Source organism: Melospiza georgiana, chromosome 2, assembly GCF_028018845.1.
Source record: "Melospiza georgiana isolate bMelGeo1 chromosome 2, bMelGeo1.pri, whole genome shotgun sequence".
Classification (NCBI taxonomy): Eukaryota; Metazoa; Chordata; class Aves; order Passeriformes; family Passerellidae; genus Melospiza; species Melospiza georgiana.
In genome coordinates this window covers 118,243,835-118,257,913 of record NC_080431.1, presented here as the reverse complement: position 1 = coordinate 118,257,913, position 14,079 = coordinate 118,243,835, and the positions used below count along the sequence as shown (strand labels likewise).

The 14,079-nt window shown below is 42.4% G+C and overlaps 1 protein-coding gene across 1 annotated transcript in view; it reads right to left on the bottom strand.

The window, feature by feature from the left end:
- HLCS (holocarboxylase synthetase) overlaps positions 1 to 6,829 on the bottom strand; it is a 159,013-nt gene extending 152,184 nt beyond the window's left edge. The window contains 2 exon segments of the mRNA XM_058018613.1: positions 434 to 586; positions 6,638 to 6,829. Coding sequence (XP_057874596.1) covers positions 434 to 586; positions 6,638 to 6,829 — 345 coding nt within the window.
- Positions 6,830 to 14,079: the final 7,250 nt, after the last annotated feature.

The window sequence follows — 14,079 nt, the reverse complement described above, 5'->3', positions numbered from 1 at the left end:
TACCTCTTTCTAGGCAATAATATTGAATATCTGTCCCTCTTTCTAGGCAATAATATTGAATATCTGTAACTCTATGCAAGAGTATTGAATATCTGTACCTCTTTCTATGCATCAATATTGAATATCTCTATCTCCCTTCTATGCAAGAATATTGAATATTTGTATCCCCTTTCTATGCAAGAACATTGAATATATGTACCCCTTTCTATGGAAGAATATTGAATATCTGTCCCCCTTTCTGCACAATAATACTGAATATTTGTACCCCTTTCTATACAAGAATACTGAATATTTGTACCCCTTTCTATACAAGAATACTGAATATCTGTCCCCCTTTCTATATAAGAATATTAAATATCTGTCCCCCTTTCTACACAATAATACTGAATTTCTGTCCCCCTTTTCCATGCAAGAAACAGGGCTATTTCCTCACCTCCCTGGAGGAGTCGGGCCCCCTGTGCCCGTCCTGCGGGAGGGCAGACACGCTCTCTGTGACAAACGCGATGTGCTCCGCGGGCAGCAGCCCCTCGGCGGGGGGAAAGGGAGCGGCCAGCAGCCCTCTCCACCTGCTCAGGTCATCGAGGAACTGCAAGGAACAAGAAACAATAATGAGCCCGCACACAATAATAAGTTTTGCACCTTTAAGAGTGTTACAGAGAGTGAAGGCGGGGAGAGAAGAAGCGCGCAGTTTGTTTGCAGACACTGCCCTCCTCCTCCATATCCCTGCTCCTGACTGTGTGGTCTGCGGTCAGACGGCGGGGCAGAGAGCTCTTCTTTTGCTATTTAGTTAGTTTTTAGCTAGCTGAGGCAAAGATGTTCCCAGGACTGGGTTTTTTTTTTTTTCCTTTTCTTTGGACCTCTTGAAACTGTTCTGGACTGAACACCCAGGGGAGCACCGGCAGCTGCAGCTGTGGCGCACCGGGCCGGGCCGGGCCTGAGACATTTCCAGCACTGAGGGACTGACCAGAGACTGAGTGAGCTGAGCTTCAACCCGGGGTTTTCTCAGTTTGTCATCTCTTTTAGAGTGGCAAGGGGTCTCATTGTTTGATACTGTTTTGGTTTTATTGTTTAATAAACAGGTTTTTTTCCACCTTTCTCCAAGGAGGTATTTTTTCCTCCCGGACCAGTTGCGGGGAGGGGCCGATTGGATCTGCTTTTCCCACCGGAGCTCCTCTGGGGGATTCTTCCCCAAATTTGCTCTAAACCTGGACACAAGTGATTCAACAATTCCCTTTTTAAATTACGCCCGGCTTAAATTCAAAACCGACCCTCCAGCCGTACGGCAAGGGTGACGATGATTTTGTGATTATTTTATGATTATTTTATGATTATTTCATGATTACTTCGCCTTCCCCACGAGACAAAGGGAGTGATAAAGTTCTGAACCCTTACAAAGGAAACACTAAAAGTAAAACTGAAAGTAACAAGGCGGGTTTTTATAAACCAACTGAAATGCCAGCTCTCAGCTTTGCAGGAAGAGAGGGGGCAACACAAAAACCAACCCTGAGCCCCTGGCACTGTGACCTGGTGGGACATCGCCACTGGCAGCATCCCTCATTCCCCTCTCCTCCTCTCCCATCCACACTGGATTTTGAATTCTCATGGCTCTGCATCAAAATCCCTCATTCATTATGAAACTCATAAAATAGAAAGAAATCATTCATTCAGAATCAATTTTTCCATAAGTTGTCCTATCCACCACTCAGCAGATCATTGAATAAAAATTTCTTCATTAAATTACAAAAGATTCCCTCTCTTGCCCTCAGCAAGGAACAAATAAAGCTCAAAACCTGGAATCGGCAGACCAAAAAACACATTTAGGACACCTCACAGCTTCTCAGGAAAATATTACATCAATTTTTAATTTTTATATTGATTTTGCACTGAACTTCATTTGTCTGCCATATTTAAAAAATGGCAAACATTAGAAACAACTATTTTGCTGTGGGAAATAGTAAAGATAAAAGATTTTTAGAAAGTTATGAAATCAGACTTTAGAAACAGAAAGAGAACTTAAGAGTTAGTTGTAAAGTCTGAAAGTAGAAAAGTTACAATAGTACAGTAAGCAAGGACATAAAACAATGAGAGATCTCAAAACATGAAACAATTGAGACAACTCAACTCAGTTTGGGTTTTAGGTTTGGCTAAGATAGATTTTAAGACTGTAGAAAAATATGTTCAGTAAGACAGGAGAAAGTTTTAAATTTAATAATTGCGTATTGTTAATAGGAAGTATATAAGTAAGTATTGTTTGAAGCAGGTGTGTTTTTAGTGATTAGCTAGAGTAATTATCTGTAAGTTTTGGTAATATGTTAATGGTTAAAAAGTTCTTTAAATGTTCTGTAACAAAGAAATTGGTTGTTAGTAAGAAGGGAGTTATCTTTTAATTGTTTTTATGTAATGAGAGTGATGTTATAATAAAGCTCAAAGAAAGTATTTCATAGTCTTGTCTTGTTTGTGTGAACTTCTAACACATGGTGCCTTCACAACTTCCTAAAAATCCTCTTACCTCCACTATTTCCCACATTTCCCTTCTGCCATACCACGAGCACACACCTGCAATAATTCCAGGAAAGAATTCCCCTGTGGCTCTGAATTCCAGCACTAAATGTGGGATTTCATCCCTGCACACCCCAAATGAAAACACAGAACACTGCGGGGGCAGCTCACCGACCCAGCTGCCCTGGTGAGCACAGAAGCTGCACAAACAAACCCTGATTTCACTGATTTCTCCCACAGGAAAGTGAACTGAGCTCAGGGAGTTTAAAGTGCCTTAAACATCCCATCTGGCTAAAGATCAAACCAAAAAAATCCCTTTGCAGGTTATGGTTTATGACTTGCAGTGTCTTAAGCAAGCTACTGATCGCAGTCCAAGCTACTGAGAGAGCACAGGGGCTTTGCTGGCTGGCCCAGAAGCCAAAAAAAAAAATCAGAATTAACCTTTTATCTCTTCAGAGATGATGTAAAGAGCTCCCCAGTGATGCAGAGCCAGAGCAGCAAACGGGACCTGCCCCAGGAATTCTCAAATGCTCAAAATTTTAAAGAGACAAAAATATATTGAATAACAGCCCTGAGTCCGTGCCAAACTTCGTGGCAGGCTGCAGTTCCCCAGAGGGCTTCCCAATAAACACCAATAAAGTGAGCAGATTATAAAATCAGTCTGCATGAACAGCACTGCAGACAGAAAAAAATGTGCTGGCAGGGCAAGGGCTGAGGAGAAGCTGCTACAGAAATGAGCAGGAGTGGAGCAAAGAGCAGAAATCAGGTGAAATCCTCCTCACAGAACAATAAACCAAGGCAAGTGAGGCGGAACTCCTCTAAACACAGCTTTATTTTGGTTTTGAGGGCTTTATTGGAATGTGAGTTAGGTATTTCACTTGGCTGGGAAAGATTCTGAGACTGCCACCATCGCTCCTCAGTGTGAAATAATCTGTTAATAAATAGCAAAAAAACCCCTAGTTTTAAACAGAGCCAACTCCATCAGCATTTCTAATCCTGTTTTCCCTCAAATGCAAATGTTCTTTTTACCCTCTGAACTTAGAAAAAGCTTCCCTGCTTCCTGAGGAGCACTGGGGCACTGACACGCTCCATAAACCCCTGCAACAACTGAAACGATCCCCGAGCGCTCACACACCAACAGCAGCAAAAAGCACAGAGCGAGAGGAGCCTCACCCAGACCAATCCTGCCATTTAGTGCCACATCCTGAGAATTCACCACTTATTTTAAATAATTCACACTAGCTGGGGGCAGTGCCAGCTCCACTCCTAACCCTGAGAGTCAAGCAGTTTTCAGTTTTCAGTTTTCGCTTTCAGTTTTGCTTCAGCAGTGCCAAGAGGAGCTGGTTCAGCTCAGGGATTTTCCACCCTCCTGGGCTGCCACAGCCTCCCCCAGCCCTGCTCCTTTCTGATTTTCATTTTTCACCTCGTTCTCCTCACTTAGAACCACATTTTGCATGGGGGGAAGCAGCCAGCCCTCTCTCTCTCTGCAGTCCACACTCCAGGGCAGATCCAGCAGAGTTTTAAAGCCCTGACACCAACCCTGAAGGCACAAACACAGCACGTATTTTTAGACTAAAGCCTTCCATGTTCTCCAAGCATGTTGCTAAAACGGAAAAGAGGCTTTTCCCAGGGCCAGGACGAGGAGGAATGTCCTTAAAACTGGAAGTGAGCAGGTTTGGATGGGAAATTAGGAGGGAAATCTTCCGAGGGAGGGAGGGAGGGGAGGGTGCCCAGCCAAGCTGGGGCTGCTGGAAGTGCCCAAGGTCAGCTTGGACGGGGCACGGAGCCCAGGGCAGGGGCTGGAACGGGATCATCCTCAAGGTCCCCTCCAACACAAACCACGCTGGGATTTTATGGAATTATTACAAGCTCTCCCAGCCAAGCTTTCCTAGAACCACGGCTGCCCTTGCAAAGCTGCACTAAACACACACACATACATATATACATGTATTTATATATATATATACATACATACAAATACACATTCATGGCACACAGCGCACCCCTCAGCACATTTCCTATTCCTATATATACACATTTCATATACTCAATATATGTATACATTCCTATATTTCCCATTTTCTATATTTATATACATATATACACACAAATATACGTTTGTAGCACACAGGGCACCCCTCAGCCCATTTCCTATTCCTATATATACACATTTCCTTTATAGATATACATTCCTATGCAGATACATTTCCTATTTTCTATATATATTTTTATATAGATGTATATATATATATATATATATGTAGACATACAAATACACATTCATAGCACACAAGGCACCCCTCAGCCCATTTCCTATTCCTATATATATACATTTCATATATATATATATATATGTGTATATATATATACACACACCTATATAGATATATTTCCTATTTTCTATATTTATTTTTATGTAGATGTGTGTATATATATATGTAGACATACAAATACATATTCATAGCACACAGGGCACCCCTCAGCCCATTTCCTATTCCTATATATATACATTTCATATATATATATATACACACACACCTATATAGATATATTTCCTATTTCCTATATATATATATACATTCCTATGTATATATTTCCTATTTCATATATATATGTATATATATATATGTAGACATACAAATACGCATTTGTAGCACACAGAGCATCTCTCAGCCCATTTCCTATTCCTAGATATATACATTTCCTATATCTATATATTTCCTATGTATATTTTTTTTCTATTTCCTATATATACATTCCTATATTTCCCATTTCCTATATTTATATACATATATACACACAAATACACGTTTGTAGCGCACAGAGCATCCCTCAGCCCATTTCCTATTCCTATAAATATACATTTCCTCTCTATATATACATTCCTATGTATATATTTTTCCTACTCACTATATATATACATTCCTATATTTCCCATTTCCTACATTTATATACATATATACACACAAATACACGTTTGTAGCACACAGAGCATCTCTCAGCCCATTTCCTATTCCTACATATCTAAGTTTCCTATTTCTATCTATACATTTCCTAAATATATATTTCCTATTTGTATGTGTATGTATATATTCACACATACAAATACACATTTGTAGCACACAGAGCATCCCTCAGCCCATTTCCTAATCCTATATATTTCCTATTTCCTATATATATACACACACACATTCCAATATATATATTTCCTATTTCCTATATATATATATATATACACATACATACATGTATATACATATATTATTACAAACACATATATGTATATATAAATATACATATACAAATACACATTTGTAGGACACAGAGCATCCCTCAGCCCATTTCCTACTCCTATATATTTCCTATTTCCTATATATATACACACACATTCCTATATATATATTTCCTATTTCCGATATATATGTGTGTATATATATTCACACATACAAATATACATTTGTAGGACACAGAGCATCTCTCAGCCCATTTCCTATTCCTAGATATATACATTTCCTTTACATACATACATTCCTATATATATATGTATCCTATTTCCTCTATATATATACATTTCCTATATATATTTACACATTCATATATATAAATATTTCCTATTTCCTATACATATACATACAAATATATATACACACATACGAATACACATTTGTAGCACACGGAGCATCTCTCAGCCCATTTCCTATTCCTATATATACACACACATTTCCTAAATATACATATCCCATGTATATATATCTCCTATTTCCTATATATAGTTACACACATGTATACACATCCAAATACGTATTTGTAGCACACAGAGCATCTCTGAGCCCATTTCCTACTCCAGCAAGCTCCGGCAAGCAGCGAGGAGAGGGACCCACACCCGAACTACCATTTCCCACCACAGCGACCACCGAGCTGTCCCCCCCTCCTCCTCCCAGCTCTGACACCACCTGGGAATTCCCTCCGCGCGTTTTTTCCCCAGTCCCGAACCCCTGCCCGCCACCAATGCCCAGAGCCAAACCTCAGCCCCATCCCCGCGGGGCCGGGATGCGCATCCCCGTTACCGCGGCAACCGCGCCGCATCCCCGTTACCGCGGCAACCGCCGCGCCTCCCCGCGCATCCCCGCGGCTCTACCTGCGCCTCGCCGGTGCAGAACACCTTGCCGCCGACGCGGAGGCAGACGCGCTCGTCGGGGTGCGGCTGGCGGGCGCAGAAGGTGAAGGAGCAGCGGGAGCGGTGCAGCCTCCGCACGGTGCTGCGGACGAGCGCGGCCGAGCGCGGCCCCCAGCGCGCCCACAGGTACAGGTAGCACAGCGTGATCAGCATGGCGGGCGCGCGGCCACGCCCCCCGCCGCCCGCCCCGGCCAATGGCAGCGCCTGCGTCAGGGAGGGCGGGTGGCGGTCGCCGGCGCTGATTGGCTGGAGGGGGCTGGCGCGCGCGGCGCCCCGCCCCCTTGGCAGCGCCGCGTCTCTCCCCTCCTCCTCCCCTCAGCGCTCGGCCGTGAGGGCGCCTGCGCCTCACGCTGAGGGGAACGTGGAGTTCTGCGGTGGAACGAGGTGTAAAAGGAATAAAGAGCGCTCCAAAGCGTTAAAACTGGCTCGGGGCGTGGGTTAGTTGTAGGTGTGCTCTGGAGGAGGAAGGGGAGGAGGAGCAGGCGAAGTCTTTTCGTCGCGGGCGCCACGATTCGTTTCTCTGGGAATGGCAGAATGGTTTTGGTGAAAAGGAACTTAAAGCTCATCCAGCTCCACCCCCTGCCGTGGCAGGGACACCTCCCACTGTCCCAGGCTGCTCCAGCCCCAGTGTCCAACCTGGCCTTGGGCACTGCCAGGGATCCAGGGGCAGCCGCACCTTCTCCAGTGCCACGGCCTGCCCACCCTCACAGGGAAGGATTTTTTCCTAATATCCCGCCTAAACTTGTAATTTTTCCATTTGAAGCCATTGTCCCTGCATCCCCTGGCAATTGTCTCTCTCCAGCTTTCCTGGGGCTCCTTCAGGCCCTGCAAGGCCACCCTGAGCTCAGCCCAAAGCTTCTCCTGTGCAGGTGAACAATGCCAGCTGTGCCAGCCTTTCCTGCCAGCAGAGCTGCTCCATCCTCTGCCCATCCTGGAGCCTCCTCTGGGCTCTGCAGCAGCTCCAGCTCCTCCCTGCGCTGGGGCAGCTCTGCAGCTGGGAAATCACCTGAGGGGCACAGGAGCAGAATTCCCCCCTCGCCTGCTGCTCCCACCAGTAGTGATGGAGCCCAGGATAAATCTTCTGCTTCTCCAAAGCTCAAACTGTCCTGATGGACAACAAGAAAGTGTGAAAAATGCCAATCACTTGGGTTTTTTTCATTTTAGAATTTTAATACTAATAAAATGGTTATAAAATTAGCAATATAATGAGAGTAATAATAATTTGGACAATTGGGATTAGGACAATATGGGACAATAGAAACAAAGAGTTACAGACAGTCCTGGCACCTTTTTCTGGGCAAAATAACCCCAAAAAGGACCACATTAGCAGAGGATTAACCCTTAAAAACAGCAGCCTGTTGCATATTCATACATCTCATCCATGATGCATAAATTCCATTCAAACGCAGGATTCTGGCTGGGCAGTGTCAGCTTCTTCCTCTGGATCCTGACGGCGGCTTCAGGGCTGAGTGAGGCAGGAAGAAGTTTGTTTGTTCTGATAATGGAGCAGTAAATTCTCTTTCTGTGGAAGATTCAGGTGTCCTGTGGCTGCTATCTCGCTGTGAGTCCTTTCTTTAAAAAAAGTACCTTACATAGGATAGTCTCTATTTTAACATTATGTTATAACCTAGACTGTATTTAACACACTACTCAAGAAAACCAATACAGCATCACTTTCTAACACGACACATATAATATTTATTTTCATATTGGTGAAGAGCCAGTCATAAAATACTCATTTTTCACAAAAGGATCTCATCTTCCTCGGAATTTACTTGACACTGCAACCTGACCTTATTCCCAGATTGATGGCACCCTAAAGGCACAGAATTCCCTTTTGTGTCCCACACAGGACCAGGAGAAGACACCTGTCCCCAGTTCCCATTCCTGCAGCCACCAAAGCCACAAATGGATGCATTTCATTCCAGCCAGAAATGTATTTATATAATAATATAAATAAATAAATATAAATATATTTATTTATATAATATATATAAATAAATCCAATTCGTCGGATTCACCAAATGACCTCAGAGTGAGGAGCAGCCTGGCAGGGAATCAAACTGCAAACACAAATTGCTCCTCCAGAACACACGACAGGCAGCAAAATCTCCTTTGCTCCTCCAATATATTTATGCACTAAAGATATCGAATATTTTCTGTATTTTCTAAGGAAAGGAATCACAACACAGCTGTGGGAAAGGAAGGTGTGGATCGCTCTGATCCCAGCAGACACTTGGTGTGTGAGGGAAAAGAGAAGATTAAAAAAAGATGCAAAATGCAAGGCCACAAGAAAGAAGCCAACACCTGCTTTGACAGATATGTGACTCTTGTTTCCTGAACAAGTTGGGCAGGAAGCCACAACCTTTTTATTTTTGTTTTTTCTGAACTCAAGGTCTTATCCTGCACTTGGAAATTCAGTGCAATGGGTATTTTAAAATAACAATTGCATCCCTAAGTGTATCTCGAGCAGGAGATAAACAAGGAACAAATTGGCTCTGCTCTCACATTTCAAGTGAAAGGAGGAGAGGAAAGGGTTTTAACTTGTGCCAGGGGATGTTCAGTGTGAAAAATGTGTATTTTGTGATTGGCTTTTTGCAAATATTCAAATGAATATTATATGTGTTGTGTTGGAAAGTGATGCTGTGTTAATTTTAAGTAGTGTGTTAAATAGAGTTTTAGGTTATAACATAATGTTAAAATAGAAACTATGGTATCTAAGATATTTTTTTTTTGCTAAAGAAAGGACCCACAGTGAGATAGCAGCCACAGGACACCTGAATCCTTCAGGGAAAGAGAATTTATTGCTACATTATCAGAAGAAACAAAGGAAGAAGCTGACACTGCCCAGACAGAATCCTGTGTGTGAATGGAATTTATGCATCATGTGTGAGGTGTATGAATATGCCACAGGCTGATGCTTTTAAGGGTTAATCCTCTGCTAACATGGGTCCTTTTGGGGTTATTTTGCCCTGAAAGAGGTACCTGGAACATCCATAACTCTTTGTTTCTATTGTCTCATATTGTCTGAATCCTAATTGTTCAAATTATTATTACCCTAGTTATATACTATTTTATAACCATTTTATTACTGTTAAACTTTAAAAAACAAGTGATTGTTGTTTTTCACATTCAGGAAATGTTTTTTCCCTGGCAGAGTGGTCAGGCCTTGGGCTGAGCTGCCCAGGGAGGTTTGGAGTCACTGAATTGTCCCAGAGCAGTCTGGATGTGGCCTTGGGGACAGGGATTGAGGCGATCCTGGTGGCACTGGGTGACCCTGAAGGGCTCCTCCATCCCTGAGGGTTCTGTGATTGTGGCCTTGAGCTCCTGCAGGGGTGGGACAGAATATTCCCACAGCTCATGGCACAAACAGATCACACTGCCAGTGGTGAGACCAAATATTTTAAACAATTCTTCATCTCCAGTTCAGAGACGCCGATCTTGTGCTGCTGCCATATCCTGCCCTGCACAGAGAGAAAGAAATCTCCACATTAACAGAGGATTAACCCTTAAAAGCAGCAGCCTGTTGCATATTCATACACCTCACACATGGTGCATAAATTCCACTCAAGCACAGGATTCTGGCTGGGCAGTGTCAGCTCCTTCCTCTGAATCCTGACAGCTGAGCAAGGTGGGAAGAAATCGTTTTTTTCTGATAATGAAATCTCTGAAATCTTTCACAGAAAGAGAATTTATTGCTCCACAAGGAGCACTTTCTGATTGCTGTGAAAAGCACCAATCACTTGTTTGTAGAATGTTAATAGTTTAATAGTAATAAAATAGTTATAGAAATAGTAATATAATTAGAATAATAAAGATTTGGACAATTAGGATTAGAACAATATATGACAATAAGAACAAAGAGTCAAGGAAAGTCCAGGTACCTTTCTCTGAGCAAGACAGCCCAAAAAATGACCCAGGTTAACAGAGGATGAACCTGTAAAAACAACAGCCTTTGGCATATTCATACAGCTCATCCATGATGCATAAATTCCATTCAAACACAGGATTCTGGCTGGGCAGTGTCAGCTCCTTCCTCGGAATCCTGATGTCTGAGCAAGGTGGGAAGAAGTCAGTGTGTTCTGATAGTGGAGCAATAAATTCTCTTTCCCAGAAAGATTTAGGTGTCCTGTGGCTGCTGTCTCAGTGGGAGTAACTCATTCCTCTCTTCTAAAAAAGTATCCCACATAGCAGAGTTTATATTTTAACATTTTTATAAAACCTAAAACTCTATTTAACACACTACTTAAGAAAATCAATACAGCTTCACTTTCTCACACAACACATAGAATATTCATTTGAATATTTGCAAAAAGCCAATCATAAAATACCCATTTTTCACACCAAACTCGTGCTGCCGCCACGTCCTGCCCTGCACAGAGAGGAACAAATCTCCAGTGCTCCCCCCCTGACAGCTCATCCTGCTCATCGTGGGACCTCACCCTGTGCAGGCAGAGCCAGTGCTTGCCTGGGCACATCCAGAGAGAGAAAACAATGCCCAGAGGATCTCAGGGCTCTGGGATTCTCTGTCCTGGGGAGTTCTGAGCTCTGGGATTCACTGTCCTGGGCAGCTCAGGGCTCTGGGATTCACTGTCCTGGGGAGTTCTGAGCTCTGGGATTCACTGTCCTGGACAGCTCAGGGCTCTGGGATTCACTGTCCTGGGGAGTTCTGAGCTCTGGGATTCACTGTCCTGGACAGCTCAGGGCTCTGGGATTCACTGTCCTGGACAGCTCAGGGCTCTGGGATTCACTGTCCTGGGGAGTTCTGAGCTCTGGGATTCACTGTCCTGGGCAGCTCAGGGCTCTGGGATTCACTGTCCTGGCTGAGCTCAGGGCTCTGGGATTCACTGTCCTGGACAGCTCAGGGCTCTGGGATTCACTGACCTGGACAGCTCAGGGCTCTGGGATTCACTGTCCTGGGCAGCTCAGGGCTCTGGGATTCACTGTCCTGGGCAGCTCAGGGCTCTGGGATTCACTGTCCTGGACAGCTCAGGGCTCTGGGATCCACTGTCCTGGGCAGCTCAGGGCTCTGGGATTCACTGTCCTGGACAGCTCAGGGCTCTGGGATTCACTGTCCTGGGCAGCTCAGGGCTCTGGGATTCACTGTCCTGAGGGAGCTCAGAGCTCTGGGATTCACTGTCCTGGCTGAGCTCAGGGCACTGCTGAGCCCCCAGGCTGCTCAGGGCTCTGGGAACCCTTGGCACAGGCAGGAGGGGCTGTGCTGCCAACCCTGCTGTGCCATGGAGGGCACTCAGCCCCACAGGGAGCAGTTCCTGATGGCTGGGAAAAACACCAAGCACTTGGGTTTTGAATGTTAAATGTTTAATAGTAGTAAAATGGTAATAATAATAGTGATATAATGAGAGCAATAATAGTTTGGACAATTGGGGTTAGGACAATATGAGACAATAGAAACAAAGAGTTATGGATGGTCCAGGTACCTCTTTCAGGGCAAAATAGCCCCAAAAAGGCCCCACATTAACAGAGGATTAACCCTTAAAAGCAACAGCCTGTGGCATATTCATACAGCTCATCCATGGTGCATAAATTCCGTTCAAACCCAGGATTCTGGCTGGGCAGTGTCAGCTCCTTCCTCTGAATCCTGTCAGCTCTTCAGGGCTGAGGAGGTGGGATGAAGTTCATTTCTGCTGATAATGGAGCAATAAATTCTCTTTCTCTGAAGGATTCAGGTGTCCTGTGGCTGCTGTCTCGGTGGGAGTACCTCATTCCTCTCTTTTAAGAAAAGTATCTTACACAGCATAGTTTCTATTTTAACAATTTTTATAACCTAAAACTCTATTTAACACGCTACTTAAGATAATCAATACAGCATCACTTTCTAACACAACACATATAATATTCATTTGAATATTTGCAAAAAGCCAATCATAAAAAACGCATTTTTCACGATTTCTGAGGTTGCCCTGCCCTGGACAAGTTCATGAGGAAATGAGAAAACTGAATCAAAGCCTCCCCAAGGCAGGGAATCTAAAGCAGAACAGGCAGAACCAGTCCCTGAGTCAACACAAGCTCCTGCCCGTGTTGGCACAGAATTCATTTCGGGCTGTGAAGCTGCTGGAGCTTTTCTGCTTTCTGTAATATTGTAACTTGGCCAAAGTCATGACAGGCTTTGACCAAAAGGTTCAGAATTTTATCACAAGTTTTAACTAAAAAGTTCAGAATTTTATGACAAGCTTTGACTAAAAAGTTCAGAATTTTATCACAAGATTTTACTAAAAAGCTCAGGATTTTATGACAAGCTTCGAGTAAAAATTTTAGAATTTTATTACAAACTTTGACTAAAAAGTTTGGAGATTTAGACAAGCTTTGACCAAAAAGTTCAGATTTTTATCACAAGCTTTTACTAAAAAGCTCAGAATTTCATGACAAGCTTTGACCAAAAACTTCAGAATTTTATCACAAACTTTGACCAAAAAGTTCAGAATTTTAGACGAGCTTTGACCAAGAAGTTCAGAATTTTATCACAAACTTTTACTAAAAATTTCAGATTTTCAGGACAAGCTTTTAGTAAAAAGTTCACAATTTTATCACAAGCTTTGACTAAGCAGTTTGGATTTTTATCACAAGCTTTAATTTAAAAGTTCAGAATTTTAGACAAGCTTTCACTAAAAATTTCAAAATTTTATCACAAGCTTTGATCAAAAAGCTCAGGATTTTATTACAAGCCTTGACTAAAAAATCCAGAATTTTATACAAGCTTTAACTAAACAGTTCAGGATTTTAGACAAGCTTTGACCAAGAAGTTGAGAATTTTATCACAAACCTTTACGAAAAATTTCAGAATTTTATTACAAGCTTTGACTAAAAAGTTCAGAGTTTCCGGACAAGCTTTTAGTAAAAAGTTCAAATTTTTTTCACAAGCTTTGACTAAGCAGTTTGGATTTTTATCACAAGCTTTAATTTAAAAGTTCAGAATTTTAGACAAGCTTTGACTAAAAAGTTCAGAATTTTTGAAAAGTTTTGATCAGAAAGCTCAGGATTTTACGACAAGCTTTGACTAAAAAGTTTAGAATTTTATTACAAACTTTGATCAAAAAGCTCAGAATTTTATGACAAGCTTTGACCAAAAAGTTCAGATTTTTATCACAAGCTTTTACTAAAAATCCAAAATTTTATGACAAGCTTTGACTCAAAATTTCAGAATTTTATCACAAGCTTTGACCACAAAGCTCAGAATTTTTAGACAAGCTTTACTAAGAAGTTCACAATTTTATGACAAATTTTGAGTAAAAAGTTCAGGATTTTATGACAAACTTTGACTCCAAAGTTCAGAACTTTAGATTGGCCACACATTCTGTTGTTGTTATATTTTTATTATTAAACCAAGGCCTTGCACGCACCAGGGAATTTCCTAAAATAGGTTTTCTAAACTAAAATAAAGT